Genomic DNA, 20,914 nt, shown 5'->3' with positions numbered 1-20,914 from the left:
TTTCTTGAACCAATGTCTCATTGGCCTTGTTCCAAACCCATCTAATTACTACATCTTGGGTGACGGTTTCTTGAGATCTGCTTATGTCAGCTACGATTTGGATGACAAAAAGGTTGGTATTGCTCAAGTTAAATACACTGATGATTCTGATATTGAATTGATTCAATAAATCATTGAGTATCTCTTCTGAACATTTGCTTTATTTCTTTGAATATTTTTTTTTTTTTCATTTCTTTTCACCACAATTATGATCTAGTGTATTGATTACATTAGAAAAATTGTCCTTCATTTCTTTAGGTTTTTAGTATTGGTTTAATTAATTTATGACTATTTTGAATTTATTATAAACAATGTCAAATTTGGCATTTGTACAGAAGAAACTGTAAGAGTTTTTTTTACTCCATCATTTATAGGAAATGACTTTTTCACCATTACAGATGTGCGAGGTTAAAGTGATTTATTACCACAATTGGAAGAACTTGAACAAACTCTGACTAGAAACTGCATCCTCAAGTAAGTTATTTGTTGAAATTTTGTTTCTTGTAAAACCACATGAGACAATAGTCACAAAAAAAAAACAAAAAATAAGCGAAAGCTCGTCACACAAACAAAGGCATGTTGCAAAAGCCTTGATATTTATTTGGGTAATAAGCAAAAGTGATACTGATATAAAGTGATCGTTGTGTCTAGAAGTTTAATGCTAATAAATCGATGTGGGGTGCCACACGCAAAGGAAAGTTCTTATGATATTAGAAAGAACGAAGCACAGTTTGGGCGTCATCTTCTATATTTTACTCAGATCTACAAGGGTTTCCAAAAAGAAATAAAAGCGTGAAAATATTTTCACTTTTTATATTGCGTTTTTCTCGTTATTATACAAGTATGTAAGGCCTTACACATAATGTACTGTTCGTTTGTTATGATTTGTAATTTTTCACTTAAAAACAAACAGCAGATTTGTTACTGTTCCAAGGGTATCAAAATTTTTCCAGTTTTGCCAGAATCAATCCATTATCAATACAACATTTTTCAAATTTCAATTTTCTCAATTCCTCTTTCACAAACACTTTCACCGCATACCTCATAAAAATCTCCTTGAACTCCATAAAATGCGAAACCTCCATTGCCAAAGACTCATGGCTATACCTCACATCATCACTTAACCCCATCAATTTCAACCGCACCACTTTGTATTGTTTCATTACTTTTAATTCGTGGTTGGTTTTCCGTGATTCCAATATATTTGACAAAAACGACCGTTTCTTCTTTACCACAGGAGAAGCAGCGGCACTTCCAGGGCGGGTACCAAAAATTGAACCATTGCCGCTCGAGGATACTGTGGAGGAGTCTGAAGCAAATGGCGATCGAAGCGGCGACACGGTTTGAGAATCAATACTTCTCAATGGCGTGCTCAAATCTGACTGCTGCTCTTTTTTCGCCGCCTCCGGGGTGTTTGTAATATCATCTGGACTAAGAACATTTATCAAAGGTGGTGCATCAAGCAGCAGAGATTGTAATTGATCATTGTCTTTGACAGTGGTTGAGTCCGATAGTGATTCATCATTTTTGACTTGATCCTCTTCAGTAAGAGTGGCCATTGAAGAAGTGGAAAAATTTCTACTGTGACCGGAGGTGGCACCACCATTTATAGATACTGGCATCGGCTGAGGAGCCATTATAATGAATGGATTCTCAATGGTCTCCTCACCAAGAACAGAAACATCGTCGTTGAGAAAATCCTGGGGTCTAATGCGACGAAGCTCGGTCTTCAAGCTATTCAACTCGCCGGCAAGTTTCAACCATTTGAGAATTTTCTTATTTATAACACTATTGATATTCCGAATCATTCTGGCCACGCAATTCTCAAGAAACTGAAGATAAAATGCAAACTTGATATGGGGTGAGGTAGCAGTAGTATTGGACTCCACAATTATCTTCTGAAACATTGCCGATATCGAGGCAAATGGCTGGGATCCAACACTAACATTAGCAACCTTCTTGGAGTTATCCTGGCTAAGCGCCTTGATACGTTCTTGAATAGACTCCATTTGCTTTTTATAATACCCAGGGAAACTCTTAAATGTTGGATTATCATCAGAAAATTTAGCAAAGCTGTCAAGCCCTGTTTCAAGATCAACAAATTTGTGACTTGCCACCACCACCAATTGTAGGACTTTCTTTATACCTCTGTGGAAAATTTCGAGCTCATCACTAGAATATTTCAAGAAATTCAAAATATCTTCCACTTCCTGCATGGCATAGTTTCTAGATATATCAAGCGCAAACAACTCCTTCAAATTCTCAAGCCCGGAATCGGTGAATTCATCCGGGATATTTGGACTATGCAGAATTGGCAGCTCCTCAATTATTGGGGTGGCAGGAGTTGAAGGAAGATTACCAGATTTAGCACCATAAGAAAGTTTCTCCTTGGTGGCTTCGATTTTCATTCTACTCCGAGCCTCAAGTTGGGCCTTTGGAGCCCCGTTAAAGTTGGCAATATTGGCGACGCCCGTGGATGCTGATGATGAGGCAGAGGACCCTATTGAAGTTGGGAGGATGAGGAACTCCCAGATTAGTTCGTGGTTATAAAAATCTCTGCTCAATTCAAGCCCCACAAGGAAAATATTGAGCTTGAGCATCATTTCATTGATTTTGAGTTTATTAAAATTGAAGAATGTGAAGGTGGTTAGATTGAGACGGGCAAATACCGAGTCCATAAGATAAACTATTGGAAGATAACTCATTGGGTATTCTATATGTAATAAATGAATGAGGCTTCGAAAGTCATTAACTGAATGATAATTTGTGTAGTGATGTGCTTTATATCTGGCGGTGACAGTTTCTTGCTTTGGTTTAATAATTGTGGTATTGACCGTCAAATTTTTCGCTTTAAATGCCCTTTCATTAGGCGTTGGCGTCACAGGAACCGGTTTAATGTTGTTTGAAGGCTCAATAATATCTTCTTCAACCATTCTCTCGACAATACTTCCCTTCATCACAAAGCACCACTGATTTGAGTCTAATTTTGCCCTTAATATTCCAAACTTCCTACCATTAATTTGTGGGAAGAAGTGTTTGATGAATTGACCATCTACTAGTTTTTCCACATTACTTGAACTAATGATGGCCTCATTATTTTGATCCAAATTTGGGGTTGAAGCGACAGATGAATTCATTTTCACATAATCTAACACTGTTAAGAAAGTTTTCCCGTCAATTTTCCCCCAATTCAAGCGTTCATCTTCAAGAATCGCTTTGATATTATTCACCCGACCGTATCTGACATAAACTACCAACGGACAATGACCACGATCATTAAATTTGTTGACATCCACATATGGTTCGCTAAGAATAGGTTGGAGACACCCGTCTCTCAATATATGTAATAAGGTGTTTCCCTTCGCATCAATGTGATCTAATGGATCAAACTCCATTTTTTGCACGGCGTACCATTTTTTGACAATCTCAAATGTACGAGTGACGAGGCTAGGATAATCTTGGATATCATAGTTTCGACAAAGAGCCACCAATGGGGTATTAAAGGATATATCCCTGACCCGCCAATCAATATACAATCCAACCTTATCAAGTAACTGAGGATACCGATGAATATGGTGGCCGGCAACTCGATGGTACACTGCGTCTTGATGGTTGATATAATTGATTAGCTCACTAACAGTACACGAGGAAAGCAAAATATCCAATAAAAGGTCTGCACATTGAAGACGCGATTGTAGAAGGCATTCAAGGAAAAGCGTGGAATGACTGGTGTTATAATCAAATAGAAGATCTTCTAGAGGATACAAATTCTCATTATATGTGAGCAAAGTTCGGAAAAGATCATAAGCTATGGCGGAACTTTCCAGCAGAAGGGCAATCAGAAGGACCGATTCACCATTCTTGGTTATTGCACGCAATGAATGCTCAATGGGCAAGTGTACATCATTATCGAAATCAGTATTGGCATCAATAAAGTCTATAAGTTGTGGAGCCGCAGACGCAGAAGTCAGATAAAGAATCTCCCAAAGCTCTTGATTTTTCATGGAGTGGGAAATAAGTTGGGAAATGTTTTCTTTATTTTGTAAATGATACAACACCCCATCGATTGTTGAGATACAGTATCCGACAAAACCGGTTGTCAAGTCTAGTCTTCGGGCATAACTGTAATAGCTGAAGTTTTTGATATATTCTAAATGAACATGTATGTCCTCAACTCTTGATTCCACCACCACCAATATGAGTAACGCAACAAGTATATCGGCACTCACGTCAACTGATCGTACGCCATTTATGGTGGTCTGCTTCGTTAGTTCGGTAATTGTTTGGACAAGGATTTTGAGTTTATCAAAATAAGTGTTTGTGAGACTAATTTTGGAAAAGATTTTCACAGAACTGGCGATCTTGGATAAAAAAATTAATAATTGTGGTTGTAATTTTTCTCTTTTTGTATCGAAATTTTCAAATATCCCCACCTGAGTTATTGAGAGACATTTTAGCAGCTCATAAGTTTCATTAGTTAAATATTGAGTTTCTTTGTCTTGTGGGGTTGCCAAAACAACTCGTAGCTGATTCCATATACGGTCGTACAAGCTAAGTTCCACATAGTCGTAAATACAGCGATTCAAGTCAATGGATGGGTCATAGGTGATAATTCCTGATATTATTTCTTCACTGAGTGATTTGAAAATAAGAGCCAGTTGATTTATTGTTTCTTTGTATAATGTGAGGATTTCTCCTGGGTCGGTGATGGTATCAATGACAAAATTTTTGAAAAGATGGAGAAAATCTGCGGCAAGCTCTTGATTTATTACCGAAAATCTTCCAGTTAACTGCGTGAACGAAGTTTTTGGGGCCACTAGCTGTACTTCCAGAGTAAATGATGGGTTATCAAATTCTGGGTGCCATGATGTGCCTGACTGGTTAATATCAAGATTGAGGGACGAGTTTCTGGTATGAGTCGCACTTCCCACAGAGATCGGCTGCAATGTCGGAAGGATTTGCATTCTTTTGAACCGAACTTCTGATATAGGAGTACCAGTTAATGGTCTATTAATATGGATTAACAAAAACTCATGGTTTTTAGGGAAAAATTGGTTGAAGTTTAAAAAAAGCTCGATTTTCGACACTTTGAATTTGATCAACAGGTCCATTGCCTCACCGGAGCTTGGTTGGCCATTGAAATACTCATCATTGATAATTATTGTGTCCTTTTTAAGCAAAAGATCCTTGCCATTGGCATTAGTGAAATGCTTGGGCTTTCTGGTGTTTAAAAGTGCCGCGACGTTGGAATTCCTAGAGATCGTCAAGTTATGGCTTCGAAGATCAAGGATATGATCTTTGACAAAGTCTTGTCGGGTACATAAATCACGGTAGGCAATCCCAGAGGTATTGTCGTAGTAGTTGAGTAGAGTGTAAGTATCTGGAATTATGAAGGCATAGGAGAATGGGTTCAGCTGAAGCTGTATGTATATATCTTTTAAAGCGGACTTTGATGGGTCATTGATGGAGAAGATCGAGTTTACTAGAGGATTAACAAGCTTGAACTGGAGGATTGGCGGCAGCGCGGTGGGATTGGACATGTGTGCGGAAGCATTAAAACAAACACACAAGAGATAACGATGATGGTGATGGAGTGGTAGTACCGATAATGGTAATAATCCACTTGACACTGCTCCCACTCAAAGTGCTAACACCCACGCCAGGGCACAGAAGCTTTTGCACGTGACAACACAAGTACCCTCACTAAAACCGTCAGCAAAGCACCGTTGGAGCAGTAACTGCCAAAGCTTTCCTGGTTCAAAGAATAATGGAGATAGTAGAGTGCTTCGCTGGATACAAAGTGATAACCCAGGTTTGACGGCAGCTTCTTTGTCTGGTTGGTTGTTGGGTGTCTGGGTTTACTAAGAATTGACATCCGTGCACCCAGAGATGACCATTTGTTCCCCAGAATTCAATTCTGATCATCTTTTTGACGTCCATCGCTATTGCAATTGTTAAAACAACATCCCGATAGTATTTTTTATCCGTTATTATCATTATAGTTATTATTATTATTCATGTCTCATCCGCTATCTGTTGAAATTACTATGCCAAATGGCATCGAATATGTCCAACCAACAGGACTTTTCATCAATGGGGAATTTGTCCCTTCAATCTCTGGCAAAACTTTCCCGGTAATCGATCCATCTACCGAAGAAGTGATCACCGAAGTTTATGAAGGGTTTGCAGAAGATATCGATATAGCCGTCAACGCTGCAGAAGAAGCATTTGAAAATACCGATTGGGCCACTTGTGACCCAATAAAGCGCACGAAACTTCTTTCCAAGTTAGCAGATGCCATCGAAGACAATATGGAGACTTTAGCATCCATAGAAACCATGGATAATGGTAAGACCATCAAACTATCACGTTCAGATATCCAGCTAGTGGCAGATTACATCCGTTCTACTGCAGGATGGTGTGACAAGATTTATGGCACTGTCATCGATACCGGAAGTTCATATTTCACCTATACCAAACGTGAACCTTTAGGAGTTTGTGGACAAATTATTCCTTGGAACTTCCCGGCACTTATGATGGCTTGGAAAATCGCCCCGGCTCTAGCTACTGGTAACACTGTGGTGATTAAAACCGCTGAATCAACCCCATTATCTGCGCTTTATATCGCACAACTTGCCAAAGATGTCGGGTTCCCTCCAGGAGTATTGAACGTGATTTCTGGATTTGGGCCAACTGCCGGGGCCGCTATCACTTTACACCCAAAAATCAGGAAAGTCGACTTCACTGGCTCCACCGCCACCGGAAGAATTATCATGCGCAACGCTGCCGAATCCAATCTTAAAAAAGTCACCCTAGAACTTGGAGGGAAATCGCCAAACATTGTATTTGATGATGCAGACATTAAAAAAGCGGTGAAGAATATCAGTTTTGGGATCTTTTATAATTCAGGAGAAGTTTGTTGTGCAGGGTCTCGAGTTTATGTTCAAGAAGGCGTGTATGATGAAGTTCTTGAGGAGTTTAAAAAAGACGCGGCTGCTGTGAAAGTGGGTGATCCATTTGATGAAACCGTTTTCCAAGGGGCCCAAACTTCCCAAATGCAAGTCGATAAGATCTTGGATTATGTCAAACTTGGGCAAGCGGAAGGGGCCACCCTTGTCACTGGGGGTGAAAGAATTGAAGGCAAAGGTTATTTCATTAAGCCAACGATTTTCTCTGATGTTGATGAAGAGATGAGAATTGTCAAAGAAGAGATATTTGGACCGGTGGTAACGGTCACAAAATTCAGCACGGTTGATGAAGTTGTTGAAATGGCTAACAATTCGGAATATGGGTTGGCTGCGGGTTTACATACCAACGATATCAACAAGGCGATTGATGTTAGCAATAGATTGAAATCAGGAACCATTTGGGTTAATACTTATAATTCTCTACAATACAACACCCCATTTGGGGGAATGAAACAAAGTGGGTTTGATAAAGATTCCGGGAAAGAGGCATTGGATAATTATACCCAAGTTAAGGCGGTCAGAATGAAAATTATCCCGAGCAATAAATGATATTGGGTGAACGTTTTTGCAACTTTATTTATCCTTGTTTTATTTTTTTGGTTTATCTTGGTTTGTTTTGATTTACTATTTGCTTTAAAAATATCAATTAAAAATTACTGTGATTATGATAACTAAAAAAATGATAAAAAATTGAATTGGTTTTGTGGTCGCTTTGGCTTTCACTGTTAATTAGTTTTCATTTTTATTGAATTGCTTGCGAGTCAATCTTCATGAAGTTTATCTAGAGCTTCAGAAATGTCTATTACCATTCCCATCATTTATCAAATCTTCTAAGAAATTATATTTACTATGGTTAGTGGTTAACCTCTCTTCTATGTGATAGGGCATGACAGTTCGTCGAATCGTGCATTGGCGGTATTTTGTTTCGAGAGCTGAACGTTGATAGTATTTTTCTAGTTATTAAAATGCTCTTGGCTCTGTAATGAATATGGATTGTCAAAATTATGCCTTCATTGGCACACGACCTGGTCACCTAAGTATTGTGTTTATATAGATATGTAGAAGATGCTAAAAAAAAGTGTTTTTAAGGACTTTTTTTTTTTTCAAATTTTCTCTTGTTTTTCTTTTCGGCTTGTATTTTATATGATTATCACGAATTCTTTTGCTTTACTTTTCACTATTTATCAAATCTGTAATGATGATTTCTCACTTGTTGGTGCAATCTTGGAATACAATTTGATTTCATTTTCCCCACCACAGAGATTCTACGCGTAAGCATTGTTACTCAATTATCAAATATTAAATCCTATTATCCACATTCAATCACTATTGAATATATATAATACTCTCTCCAAATCTATGATAAACGTTTGAATCATCGTAAAGTTATTGTTTTGCGTGACAAAAAAAAAAAAAAAAGACACAATGAGATGAAGAAAAACAAAAATAAAGAATTCATCAAACTGACATCATGAATATTCTACCACAAAATGTCCTACTAGTGGTCCCCTCCATCATTACCATCATATATTAAATATTATTATTTTATGATTTGAAGATTCAATATTATATATAAATATATATATATATATATATATATCTTATGTCATTCAAAGCAACCATCAAAGACTCCGAATCGCGGCAGATATGGTGCAAAGCCATCACCTCGCTCTCCACAGTGGCCGATACTCTAAAGTTTGTGATCACCAGTAAATTCATCAGCATTTCTGCCCTCAATACCGCAAAAACCTCTAGCCTTGACGTATCTTTTGTCAGCGGGTTTTTCGATAAATACTCGTTGAAGTTCGATAACCCCGAGGAAGTGTACCAGGAAGGGTTCACATTCCATAGAAAAGAACAAGCAAAGAAAAATCAGCAGCAACCCCGAACCTACCAACCAACGGAACTTGTCAATGACGATATAGAAGAAGATAAAGAAGATACTCCAGAAACTTCGACGTATAGTTTTGTGATCCAAGCTCGATTCTTATCGGTGATTTTCCGGACACCAGATGACGATGAGTACAGTTTCTCCATCAATCTCCGGCGTGGGTGCCCCATGACTCAACGATTTCGATTATTGATCCAAAAGACTTCCAAAAGAAAAGTGAAGAAACATTTCAGTCCTGGATTCCAGCCGTGTTATTTAGACCAAAACGATATGGGGAAACTGTATAAACGGAGACTTAGCCGCTTGTGGAGTGAGTATTTCTTTAACGATGACGACGACGATTTTAGCATACCCAGTCATTTGCAACCCCGTGATAAATTGGCAGTGGCAATGGAAGAATCCTCTTACGAGGCCAATGATCCGTTAAACTATCTAATCTTGGACAATGTCATCATTAAGAAGTTTTTCGAAGTGACCCCCGCCACCATTGAGGATTTCCAGATCAATATCAAGAGGCCTCCAAATCGACTTTTCTTCATTGCGTTCTTGAAGCCGGTGAAGAAGGATAAGGTGTATATTCGCCAGCCAATGTCGTTACATGTATCATTAGCATTGGATGACATAATTGACTCTTTCTTATATAAAGGGGATACTGAGCACGATCAGCTGCTGAATGACGAAGTTGAAGAAATCAAAGTTACTTTCCGGTTGAAAGAATTGCGAACTTTTATTAATTTGTCATCGATGGTGGTGGTGAGCGGTAATAATAATGGTCGTTCGGTGCAAAATTTCGATGATGATCATCATCACCATCCCCCAGGGGCTCTGGATGAAAATAATGGCGAAAATAACACGTTTGAGATATTCTTTGCGAGAAATGGCTCTCCCGTTATATTTGAATCGAGCCTTAAAAGGGGATTAGTGAGATTAAAATTGACAGAATTGACGGATGTCGATGGAACAATAACCATCGACCAATCAACAGAAGCGATGAATGCGGTTAGAAATAATGAAAAACAACAATTACAAGCCCCCAAGATCATTAGAGGCGCCACGAATCCAAAGAGACGGAAAACCACTAGGGGGCCTACGATGTTGGCCAATAATGAACCCATCGTGGATGATGAACCGAATATTCCAACGAGACCGATGTTTGTTGTACCGCTGCCTCCTGATCAAGTACACGATGTCAATAAGGACAGAATTAACGCGCTTCTTGAACGCAAAGAAAACCATTTGTTCGTTGATCAGCAACTATCATCGCCATTGCAGAGCTCCTACATTAACCCAAAGAAGCGACCTGATAGATTAATGGGGAAATCTTCGGTATCTGCATTGACATCGATGTTTGATGGTGGCAATATCAATGCTCTTGACAAGGAAGAGGAGTTTGAGGCCACGGTAACATGGAATAACAATGCTGATGTTAGAGAAAAAGAACTACAGAAGAACAAGCGAAAGTTATTGGTGGTGGATGATAACGAAGACGACAATGATGAAGGAATTGGCAGGACCCAGCATGTCCCAAAGGCCAAAGGGTTGTTCGACAGCATTACGTAATATTCCATGACACTTGCATTTTATTGCATAAAACATCTCGAAATGTCCTTTTCTTCTACAATAAATGATTGATAATCAATATATAATATGTATTGATATATGACAAATGTAAGATTCTAGGATGGAAAATATGTCTACTAATAACTAGATAATCAAATAAAAGTAGGAATCTTGTTCCAGGTCCATGGGTCGTTGAATCTGAATCCAATATCCAAGGAAGCAATTTGTTTAAGTTCTTCCTCAGACAAGTCAAAGTGTTCATGTTTCAAGTTGGCTTCCAATCTTTCTGGTTTGGAAGACTTTGGAATCACGGCAATGCCTCTTTGGGTGGTCCATCTCAACAACACTTGGGCAGGGGTGACATTATGTTTCTTGGCAACTTCAACAACGGTAGCATTTTCAAATAACGCTCCGACCTCCTTAACCTTTGGATGGTTCAATTCAATGAAACTAGCAGGACCAAAAGTGGAATAAGCCACGACATTGATCCCTGCGGATTGAACGTACTCAATCAATCTTGGTTGTTGGAGATAAGCGTGATGTTCGATTTGTAAAAGACTTGGCTTGATTCTAGCCCCACGGAGCAAGTCTTGAATCAATGGACCGGTGAAGTTGGAGATCCCCAAAGTTTTGATTTTCCCTTCATCGACAAGTTTCTCAAGAGCTCTCCAGGTTTCAATGATTGGCACGTCTTCGTAGTGGAAGTTATCGCCGTCCCCACAGTAGAATCCTGGTGGGTATTTTTCTTCAAATGGGACGAATTTGAAAGCAATTGGGAAATGAATGTAGAAAACATCGATATATTCCAAGTCTAAATCGGATAAGGTTCTAGCAAGGGCTTTCTTGACATTATCTGGGTGGTGGAAGTTGTTCCACAATTTGGAAACAATTGTCAATTCTTCTCTCTTAACTAACCCATCGGCAATGGCCTTCTTGACCCCTTGGCCAACTTGTTTTTCATTGCCATAATCTTCAGCACCATCGAACAATCTGTAACCGATCTTGATGGCATCGTACACTGCTTGGGCAGTGATGTCTTGTGGGATTTTCCAGACACCCAAACCGACCAAAGGCATTTGGGTGCCATTGTTAAGGGTAACGACAGAAGACATGATTGAGAAATTTATATATTATGGTTAGGACTATTAAAGTGAATGGGGAAGAAGGAGAAAAAGAAGTAGAAAGAAGTTTACCAATTGGGGGCAAACCCTGGTGGGGAGAAGCAGTGGCCTTTTTATAGTGATGCAATTTTGTCGGGGTTATGCAGCACGCAACCCCACAAAGTGTGGCCGGGAGCCCTTTGGCAAATCGTCGCGAGATTGTCTCATCAATGATGATCAGCTATCACAGGGGGGGTTTTTTGTGGGTGGACTATTGCTTATTATTACTGGCTATCTAGAGAATACCGAAATACACTTCACATACATCAGTCGCCAGTAGAAGTTTCATGGCTCTTTCTTTTCCAGTAAACTGACTGTTCAAACATATGGCTATTCAAAACATTAATCCCGTGCAACTTCTTCCGACAGAGTCAATTGAATTCTTTGATATTGACATTAGAGAACTCGTTATTGATCTTCTACTTCCCTAATTCCTCAATCTCTTTCAAGGAACAAGTGTACTTTCCAGTTAGTTTCTGTAGCTCTATCAAAGACGAGAATCAAGGGCACCAAAGGTTTAGAGAGACCAACCTTGATGGATTTGGATATATTTTGTGAGAAATCTTAGGTATTACGGGTATTTCCAATCATCAGAGTTAGAAATTTTCATACAACAGATTACTATTCCCCAAAAGCTCAATCCATCGGATCTGCTTTGAAGTTCTAAAAAAATATTTCATTGAATAGGGGTATTGCCAATCAACTTTTTGCCCTAAAATTGATCCCAACATAATTTCAACAATTCTTAATTCTTCAAAAAGAATAGCTATTGAAGATATTGACCCATTATTGGGTTCAGAAACCTCTCTGAAACTCATCTTCTCACTATTTAGATTTCCTGGTGCTAATATTGGACCTTGCTTTCCAGTACCTAGTAGACAATAGCCAGCGAGATTTGGGTTTCAATTCGAGTGAAAAAAGAAAGTAAAGAATTAAAATAATTTAAAAAACCTTAGAAATAAAGACGATAGAAAATGTCAATAACCGTAGACAAACATCAAGGGGAGACAGAATCAACGCGTTTCTTGAACGCAACCCTCCTTCCCGTCTGATCGCTAATCAACAGCCATCATTACTGTTACGGATTTCCTACAATAACTTGAAGATGCATCCTGATAGATGTATATGGAGTAATCTTCGATGCTTGATGGTTGTAGAAAGCACTACGTAATATGTGATGATGCTTGCATTCTATTGCATGAAGCACTTCACGAAGTGGTGTATTTTTGCAAAAATGCCCTTTTGTTCTACAATAAATGAATAACAATCAATCTATATGTATTCATGTGTTCTTAATTAAAATAGGGCTCCTGGTTGGATAACTTATCTGTCAATGATTGGATAATTAAACAAAGGTAGGAATCTTGTCCCAGTTCCATGGGTCGTTGAATCTGTAACTAATATCCAAGGCAGCAATTTGTTTGAGTTCTTCCTCGGACAAGTCAAAGTGTTCGTGTTTCAAGTTGGTTTCCAATCTTTCTGGTTTGGAAGACTTTGGAATCACGGCAATGCCTCTTTGGGTGGTCCATCTCAACAACACTTGGGCAGGGGTGACATTATGTTTCTTGGCAACTTCAACAACGGTAGCATTTTCAAATAACGCTCCGACCTCCTTAACCTTTGGATGGTTCAATTCAATGAAACTAGCAGGACCAAAAGTGGAATAAGCCACGACATTGATCCCTGCGGATTGAACGTACTCAATCAATCTTGGTTGTTGGAGATAAGCGTGATGTTCGATTTGTAAAAGACTTGGCTTGATTCTAGCCCCACGGAGCAAGTCTTGGATCAATGAACCGGTAAAGTTGGAGATCCCCAAAGTTTTGATTTTCCCTTCATCAGCAATTTTCTCAAGGGCTCTCCAGGTTTCAATGATTGGTACGTCTTCATAGTGGAAGTTATCGCCGTCCCCACAGTATAATCCTGTTGGGTATCTTTCTTCAAATGGAACAAATTTGAAAGCAATTGGGAAATGAATGTAGTAAATATCAATGTATTCCAAGTCTAAATCGGATAAGGATCTGGCAAAGGCTTTCTTGACGTTATCTGGGTGGTGGAAGTTGTTCCACAATTTGGAAACAATTGTCAATTCTTCTCTCTTAACTAGTCCATCGGCAATGGCCTTCTTGACCCCTTGGCCAACTTGTTTTTCATTGCCATATTCGGTAGCACCATCGAACAATCTGTAACCAATCTTGATGGCATCGTAAACCACCTGGGCAGTGATGTCAGTTGGGATTTTCCAGAGCCCCAAACCGACCAAAGGCATTTGGGTGCCATTGTTAAGGGTAACGACAGAAGAAATTTTTTGGGTAAATTCAATTATAATTATTCAAATGAATTTGGAAGGAAAGTTCAGAGTTAGCAAGGTGGATAACCACTTTTGTGGGGGAGTAGGGGGCCTTTTTATACCGTGAAAAAAAAAATTGTCGGGGTTAAAAGCTGCATGCAAGTGTTGATCGAGCCCTTTGGGTTTTGACCCAAAATGATGTAATTTTTTTTTTATTCAGATCAATCGCTGTCATTAATATTATTATAATCGTCTAAAAATTAAAAAATTTCCTCACGACATACCAAATAACAAATCGTAAGCAACAAAATTGTATAAACTATAAACTTATTTCCGGTTATTGATTTTAGTGCTAGAGAACGCTAAAATATACTTCACGTTAGTAACCAAGAATTTACATGCCATGGTCCATTCATCATCGGTGATCTTTCTATTGAGTTTGATGTTAAGACCGCCAATTTTATTGTTGATGATATTAATCGGATATGGCAATTCTATGGCTTTATCGTACTTCTCCTTAAGCTCATCCTCCATTTGTTTAATAATGTTCAACAATCCAATCATTGCTTGATCTAACGAATTGTGGGTGAATAGTCGTTCAAACGTCGAAGACCCTGAAGAGAAGCATTCAAGAATCGTCTTTTTATATTGTCCATCTCCTGTACTGGAGGTCTGGTTGACTCCAGCCGACGACGTTTGGTACGCCATTGGTTCATACTTCTCAATCTTAGAATACGATCCCATAGGCACAAGCTTATATCCTTGGATATTCAAATTCAATTTCTTGATGATTATTGACAATAACAACACGATCTGTCCTAGAGCAGAATTGATTTCTGCCCAGGAAACTTTGGTGTTCTTCAAATTCCCAAGCCTTAGATCATTAATCGTCCCAAACGCGCCATCATACGAGATGTTGAACACGTCATTGTAAACATTGGATTTCTTTAGCTTCTCGTAAATTTCTTTTTTTTCCAGTAAACTATTCGACATTTGGTTATTCAAATCATTAAGCTCGAGCAATTCAAGCTCGTACAAATTCTTCCGGCAGAGTAAATCTGATTCCTTGATATTGACATTGGCGATTTCTTTATCAATCTCTTCGATCTCCGCTTTTAGTTCTGCTTCCTCTTTTTCTAATTCTTCAATTTCTTTTAGAGAATCAATATACTTTTCATCTAATTTCCTTAGTTCCATCAACGATGAATCAAGTTTGCCAAGATTGGGCGACGTTTGCTTGTTCAACTTGTTGAGAAACTGCAAATAGGCGTTTTTCTCCTTTATTGCTTCGTCGTATTGTTGTTTAAGTTGACCTGACAAAGTATCTGAGCACTCCACACATACCGGATAGTCGATATCATACTTGAATGAGAGAATCCCAAACATTTTGCTCAACATATTGATTCTATTGGAAATCGTGGCGCCTGAATCTTGGAAATCATCATAATTCATATTCATATTAATATTATTCATTAATGCTACCGTGGGATCATCATCTTCATCATAAGTTTTTGTTTTTTGGTTATCGACATTACTGCGTTTCAAATTACTAATGACTTCTAGCAACTTCTCATCGTCCATGTCATCGATATTTATTTGCAACTCACTAAGTTGATCCAAAAGTTTATCTTCGATGGCATGTAATTGCTTGGGCGACATCATCGGTCCTCTAGTCTCCATCAGTTCTCCATCATCATCGTAATCTTCTTCTTGGTCATCTCCCAAAGGAATGTTGTACTGTAGCACTTCTGGGAACCCCTCGCATTGTTGCATTGCTTCGTTATACATTTTCATTCGGTCAGTATTGGTGTCTGCAAGCCTCATTTCTGGCTTCGGTAGTTGTTGCTTAGCATCTTTAGACTTCTTGTTGATGGATTTCTCGCTAGTTAAAAGTCGCTGTTGCGCAGTGCTAAGATTGAGAAGAGAGTCATTAACGATCAATGGTAGGTGACAAGTTTGACATCGGAAAAAGATCAGATTAGCGCTAGACATTATTTTTATTAGTTGGTTATCTCTTCAGTTAATTATTACTATAATTATATTCTTTCTTTCTTTCCTTCCTTCATGCTCCTAATGGCCTTGTTGCAATGTGATATCTTGAACAAAAGAGGCAAAAGCTGGCAGTTGTTTTCCTTGCTGATCGATTGATTGATTTTCTTATCACTGGGTGTGGCACCCCGTGAATTTCCATCGTCCGAAGATCCTCATCGTGGACTTTTTATATAAATTATTGAAAGTTATTTTTCAACCATTAAGTTCAGTTAAGGTTATTGCTATAATAAGATTAGGGGGAATCGAACTTTTTCACGGTGTCAGTAAATGAAATTGGCTTATTAAAAGGACACTGTGGAGGGGAAGTTGATGCAGAAGCTCAATATTTTGATTTTGATTTAGTGTTTGTTTTGTACTTGAATACTATAAGTAATAAGGACAATTGAATTAACAAATATTAGAACTTGCACAAAGCGAAAAATGGGGGAGAAAAAAAGAAGGAGCATTGTATATGAAAGAGACTTAATTTTCAAGAAAAAAAAAAGTACTTACTCAAGTTATCCATCCATCTACGAGAAACTGCCAGAAAATGATTCCCCGGTTTTTCATATTCATTTGAAAAAATGTTGGTCATAAGCATTGAAGTGACCGTGAAGAAATGGTACACAATAATAAGAAGTAATGGGGAAATAAAATAAATAAAAAAAAAAAAAAAGAATACATTTCGATGACTCAGGCAAGCGAACTAAAGCACAGGTGTAATAAACCAAAACACTAAAAAAAAAATAACATAAAATTAAAGTATCAATAGACACACGGCGAACAGAATGATGATTTGCTTTTGAGCAGGTTGGATTACACAATCAAGTAACGGATTGGGATGTGAACCAACTTAATACCGTAACCAATGACACCCATGGCAATGAAACCAGCACCAACAGCCTTGATGATTTGAACGTATTCTATAGGAAATGTTAGTATAAAGAGTGCTTCAATCATTATATGAGAATATTTTTATTTTTTTTTCCTTTCATGTTCATGTTCGGGTTGCAGATGAGTAGTAGAGTCTATAGATATCATTAATAACGAGGTTAGAGGTAGCACAACTGGCCATGATGGCTAACAAGTTAGAGTATTATAACTAATAATGACAATTCAGATTCTCCTAGTGAACCAATCTCACATTTTGTATTTCCCAATTTATTCTTCTTTGATGTTGAACAATAATGTTAAACAATACTTTCTAGCCATATCGGCCCCAAATTTCAACCACGTCGTATTCAACAAACTATAATATCGATTTGGTAACCACATTCATTATCATAATATTCCAATTGAAAGTATCTCCCAATCTATTTAACCCCCCAAGGAACAACAAGAATAGAATGAAAAAGAATGAAAAAAAAAAAAAAAAGAGAGAAAATGTCAGCGTTTTGTAGAACTCACCTTTTTGAGATGGCTTGGTACATTTACGAACAAAGGCGGAACCGTCCTTGACAAAGTCAACTGGGACTTCAAGAGCTTTTTCGAAACCGTCGGCCATTTTTTAATTCAAGGAGTTATTGTTAGAGTATTGTTGTTGGTGATAGATGATACAGGACAGATCAGGCAGAGATAACAAGTTTCAATCTTTCAGCTTTTTTTTACCGTCCAATTTTTCGTGCGGGCGAAAAGTAACCACTGCTTAAGGCGGGTAAAACGCCCTCTTTTCCGCCCCTCCTGCCCTTGTGCCACCACCATCACCAACACCTACAAAGATTGGGGATTAATATCATTCCTTTTATATTTATCAAGTACAATATACTGCACTGGTGCGATTATATTATTAAACCTTCTCGCTTCTTACACACGATCCAGCTAGTTACCCCCGTTCCCGGAGTTTCTGTTGTTCATGAAGCTATCAGCCAAATTTCTCAACATTGGGTTGTTCATCAAATCATCCATACTTGGTTGACCACCAGAACCACTGGCGCCAGATTCTTCAGAAGCACCAGAACGAGCCCCGGCACCACCCCCAAGACCAAAGCTTGAAGCCATTTGTTGCAACATTGGGTTGTTCATAAGGTTGGCCATGGCATCAGGGTTTTGCATCATTTGTTGAGCAGCTTGCATCACTTGTGGGTTGCTCATCAATCCCCCTAAATCTGGCATTCCACCACCAGCACCACCTCCCAACATCGAGGCCAATCCTCCCAAATCTGGCATACCTCCAGAAGGTTGAGATCTCGTGGCAGAAGCATTATCGACGGAACCGGAACCGGCAGCGGCAGCTTCTTCTTCGATAACTCTCTTTTTAGCGGTTTCAAACCCTTTCTTCATCCCAGGAGATGGCTTATCACCCTCGATTTCAAGCCCTTTTTCGTAAGCTTGTAACGCCGCCTTGACATCGCCTAAAGCGTAGTTTGCAAGCCCCAATCTAGAATAGGCTCTGGCGTATTGTGGGTCCAATTCAATGGCCTTGTTGGCGTCCTTGATCGCCAAATTGTGCTTGCCGACAGAAGAGTACGCAGCGGCTCTGTTAGAATAATAAACCGCGTTGGTGTCCAAAACTTCAATGGCTTGAGTATATTTGGCAATCGCCGCTTCAAAGTCTTGGGCAGCCATGACCTTATTACCTTCGGCCTTGAGAGCTTCGGCCTTGGCCTTTCTTTCAGTTTCGTCAGCAGAAATATTCACCGGCACGGAAGAGTCTTCTTTAGATGATGATGATGATGATGATGACGAGGCACCAGAAGATAATGCGGATTGCACTAATTGTTGCAAGTTTTTCCCTTGGAATTTGGAAGAGACAACGCCACTGGCTTCATCGGCATCAATTTCAAAAGCATCAGAAAGACAAGAGATGACCACGTCCATTGATTCAAGGTAGTCTTCGGCCACCGCCTTGGAGTTAACGGCGCCTTGAACAAAGTCAATGATCAAGGAAGCAAGATCTTTATTGGAAACAGACATTATTGTTATTTTTATCAACACTTTGTGTCTTCTGTTTGTGATATATTCCTGAGGACGAGGGGGGCGGGAGAGTAAAAACGGTGCACGAAGAATCTCAGTGGCACCCACCGATTTCCATCAAAAGATTTCGTTGAAGCATGAATGTTGTATGATGGGGTAACCTACACCGGTTAGTTTTTTCGTTTTTTTTTAGAGGGAGGGGGGGTTTTTTTTTTTCTTCATGGACGATTTACGCCAAAAACCACACAATTAAAATATTATCAACATAAAACTAGTTTTTTGTATTTTTTTGACGTTACGTAATTGCGTAATATAAATATGAATATATAATCACTTCAGATATCAGACATGTTTTGAATTTCTTTAAACAAAATTAATAACTATTTCCTTTTCTAGTTAGCTTCGGCAGCCAATTTTTCAGCCTTGGCAAGAACATCTTCAATACCACCAACCATGTAGAAAGCGTTTTCTGGCAAGTGATCGTATTTACCTTCCAAAACGTCCTTGAAAGACTTGATGGTTTCTTCCAATCTGACCAATCTACCTGGGATACCAGTGAAAACTTCAGCGACGGCGAATGGTTGAGACAAGAATCTTTGGATCTTTCTGGCTCTTTCGACGGTCAACTTGTCGGCTTCGGACAATTCATCCATACCCAAAATGGCAATGATATCTTGCAAAGACTTGTAAGCTTGCAAGGTTTGTTGGACACCAGTGGCAACATCGTAATGTTCTTGACCAACAACGGCAACATCCAACAATCTGGACTTGGAATCCAATGGATCGACGGCTGGGTAGATACCCAATTCAGAGATACCTCTGGACAACACAGTGGTGGCATCCAAGTGAGCAAAAGTGGTGGCTGGAGCAGGATCAGTCAAATCATCGGCTGGCACGTAAACGGCTTGGACAGAGGTGACGGAACCCTTCTTGGTGGTGGTAATACGTTCTTGCAAAAGACCCATATCGGTGGCCAAAGTTGGTTGATAACCGACGGCGGATGGAATACGACCCAACAAAGCAGACACTTCAGAACCAGCTTGGGTGAATCTGAAAATGTTGTCGACGAACAACAAGACATCTTGACCTTCTTCATCTCTGAAGTATTCGGCAATGGTCAAACCAGTCAAAGCAACTCTAGCTCTAGCTCCTGGTGGTTCGTTCATTTGACCGAAGACCAAGGCGACCTTGGATTCACCTTCCAAGTTGATGACACCGGTTTCTCTCATTTCACGGTACAAATCGTTACCTTCTCTGGTTCTTTCACCGACACCAGTGAAAACAGAGAAACCACCATGGGCCTTGGCAATGTTGTTAATCAATTCTTGGATGAACACAGTCTTACCGACACCGGCACCACCGAACAAACCAATCTTACCACCTCTGGCGTATGGGGCCAACAAGTCGACAACCTTGATACCGGTTTCAAGAACTTCGGCTTCAGTGGATTGTTCAACAAAAGCTGGTGGGTCAGCGTGAATTGGGTTTCTGCTCTTGGTGTTGATTGGACCTCTTTCATCAATTGGTTCACCAACAACGTTGATAATTCTACCCAAACATTCTCTACCGACTGGGACAGAGATTGGGGCACCAGTGTCAACGACAGCTTGACCTCTGACCAAACCTTCAGTACCATCCATAGCAATAGTTCTGACGGTGTTTTCACCCAAATGTTGAGCAACTTCCAAGATCAATTTTTGACCATTGTTTTCAAGTTCCAAAGCGTTCAAAATAGCTGGCAAACTACCTTGTTCGAATTTGACATCGACAACGGCACCAATAACAGAGGTGACCTTACCAGAAGAGACAGCGGTGGCCAAAGTTCTCACGAAGTTGGCGTGGTTTTTTTGAGCAGCCTTGAAAGCAACTCTAGAAGTAGATGCGAATAAGGAAGGAAGAACCATCTTGCAATGTTATCTATTCTTTTCTTTCCAGCAAAAGAAGAAGAGTCTTTGTGGTAAAGGGAGAGAAGAAGTAAGAATTTTTATGGGTTGAAAAAAACCAAAATCTATTTCGTTGATCAATCGCACCAAACACACCCAAGCGGTTCGTTCTGTGGGAC

At 39.3% G+C, this 20,914-nt stretch overlaps 9 protein-coding genes across 9 annotated transcripts; 2 read left to right on the top strand and 7 right to left on the bottom strand. All coding sequences in view use genetic code 12, as the record gives it.

The window, feature by feature from the left end:
- Positions 1 to 977: 977 nt before the first annotated feature.
- On the bottom strand, positions 978 to 5,579 carry DASC09_041200 (uncharacterized protein; the record flags this gene model as incomplete). Its single annotated transcript, XM_064997719.1, has 1 exon — positions 978 to 5,579. One exon carries the CDS (start codon positions 5,577 to 5,579, stop codon positions 978 to 980), a length of 4,602 nt encoding a protein of 1,533 aa, XP_064853791.1.
- A 477-nt stretch (positions 5,580 to 6,056) lies between these two features.
- On the top strand, positions 6,057 to 7,556 carry DASC09_041190 (aldehyde dehydrogenase family protein; the record flags this gene model as incomplete). The annotated part of the gene is made up of 1 exon (XM_064997718.1): positions 6,057 to 7,556. The coding sequence occupies one exon, from the start codon at positions 6,057 to 6,059 to the stop codon at positions 7,554 to 7,556; it is 1,500 nt and encodes a 499-aa protein (XP_064853790.1).
- Positions 7,557 to 8,610: 1,054 nt separating this feature from the next.
- On the top strand, positions 8,611 to 10,458 carry DDC1 (Ddc1p; the record flags this gene model as incomplete). Its single annotated transcript, XM_064997717.1, has 1 exon — positions 8,611 to 10,458. The coding sequence occupies one exon, from the start codon at positions 8,611 to 8,613 to the stop codon at positions 10,456 to 10,458; it is 1,848 nt and encodes a 615-aa protein (XP_064853789.1).
- Positions 10,459 to 10,610: 152 nt separating this feature from the next.
- DASC09_041170 (trifunctional aldehyde reductase/xylose reductase/glucose 1-dehydrogenase (NADP(+))) lies at positions 10,611 to 11,570 on the bottom strand (the record flags this gene model as incomplete). Its single annotated transcript, XM_064997716.1, has 1 exon — positions 10,611 to 11,570. The coding sequence occupies one exon, from the start codon at positions 11,568 to 11,570 to the stop codon at positions 10,611 to 10,613; it is 960 nt and encodes a 319-aa protein (XP_064853788.1).
- Positions 11,571 to 12,963: 1,393 nt separating this feature from the next.
- On the bottom strand, positions 12,964 to 13,887 carry DASC09_041160 (uncharacterized protein; the record flags this gene model as incomplete). The annotated part of the gene is made up of 1 exon (XM_064997715.1): positions 12,964 to 13,887. One exon carries the CDS (start codon positions 13,885 to 13,887, stop codon positions 12,964 to 12,966), a length of 924 nt encoding a protein of 307 aa, XP_064853787.1.
- A 348-nt stretch (positions 13,888 to 14,235) lies between these two features.
- On the bottom strand, positions 14,236 to 15,900 carry DASC09_041150 (beclin 1; the record flags this gene model as incomplete). The annotated part of the gene is made up of 1 exon (XM_064997714.1): positions 14,236 to 15,900. One exon carries the CDS (start codon positions 15,898 to 15,900, stop codon positions 14,236 to 14,238), a length of 1,665 nt encoding a protein of 554 aa, XP_064853786.1.
- An 855-nt stretch (positions 15,901 to 16,755) lies between these two features.
- On the bottom strand, positions 16,756 to 17,443 carry SSS1 (translocon subunit SSS1; the record flags this gene model as incomplete). The annotated part of the gene is made up of 2 exons (XM_064997713.1): positions 16,756 to 16,862; positions 17,347 to 17,443. The coding sequence occupies 2 exons, from the start codon at positions 17,441 to 17,443 to the stop codon at positions 16,756 to 16,758; spliced, it is 204 nt and encodes a 67-aa protein (XP_064853785.1).
- Positions 17,444 to 17,757: 314 nt separating this feature from the next.
- Positions 17,758 to 18,852, bottom strand: SGT2 (Sgt2p; the record flags this gene model as incomplete). The annotated part of the gene is made up of 1 exon (XM_064997712.1): positions 17,758 to 18,852. One exon carries the CDS (start codon positions 18,850 to 18,852, stop codon positions 17,758 to 17,760), a length of 1,095 nt encoding a protein of 364 aa, XP_064853784.1.
- A 392-nt stretch (positions 18,853 to 19,244) lies between these two features.
- ATP2 (F1F0 ATP synthase subunit beta) lies at positions 19,245 to 20,756 on the bottom strand (the record flags this gene model as incomplete). Its single annotated transcript, XM_064997711.1, has 1 exon — positions 19,245 to 20,756. The coding sequence occupies one exon, from the start codon at positions 20,754 to 20,756 to the stop codon at positions 19,245 to 19,247; it is 1,512 nt and encodes a 503-aa protein (XP_064853783.1).
- Positions 20,757 to 20,914: the final 158 nt, after the last annotated feature.

This window comes from Saccharomycopsis crataegensis (assembly GCF_037102585.1).
Source record: "Saccharomycopsis crataegensis DNA, jcf7180000000084, whole genome shotgun sequence".
In the NCBI taxonomy this organism is placed as follows: Eukaryota; Fungi; Ascomycota; class Saccharomycetes; order Ascoideales; family Saccharomycopsidaceae; genus Saccharomycopsis; species Saccharomycopsis crataegensis.
This window is presented reverse-complemented; position numbering and strand designations above follow the sequence as displayed.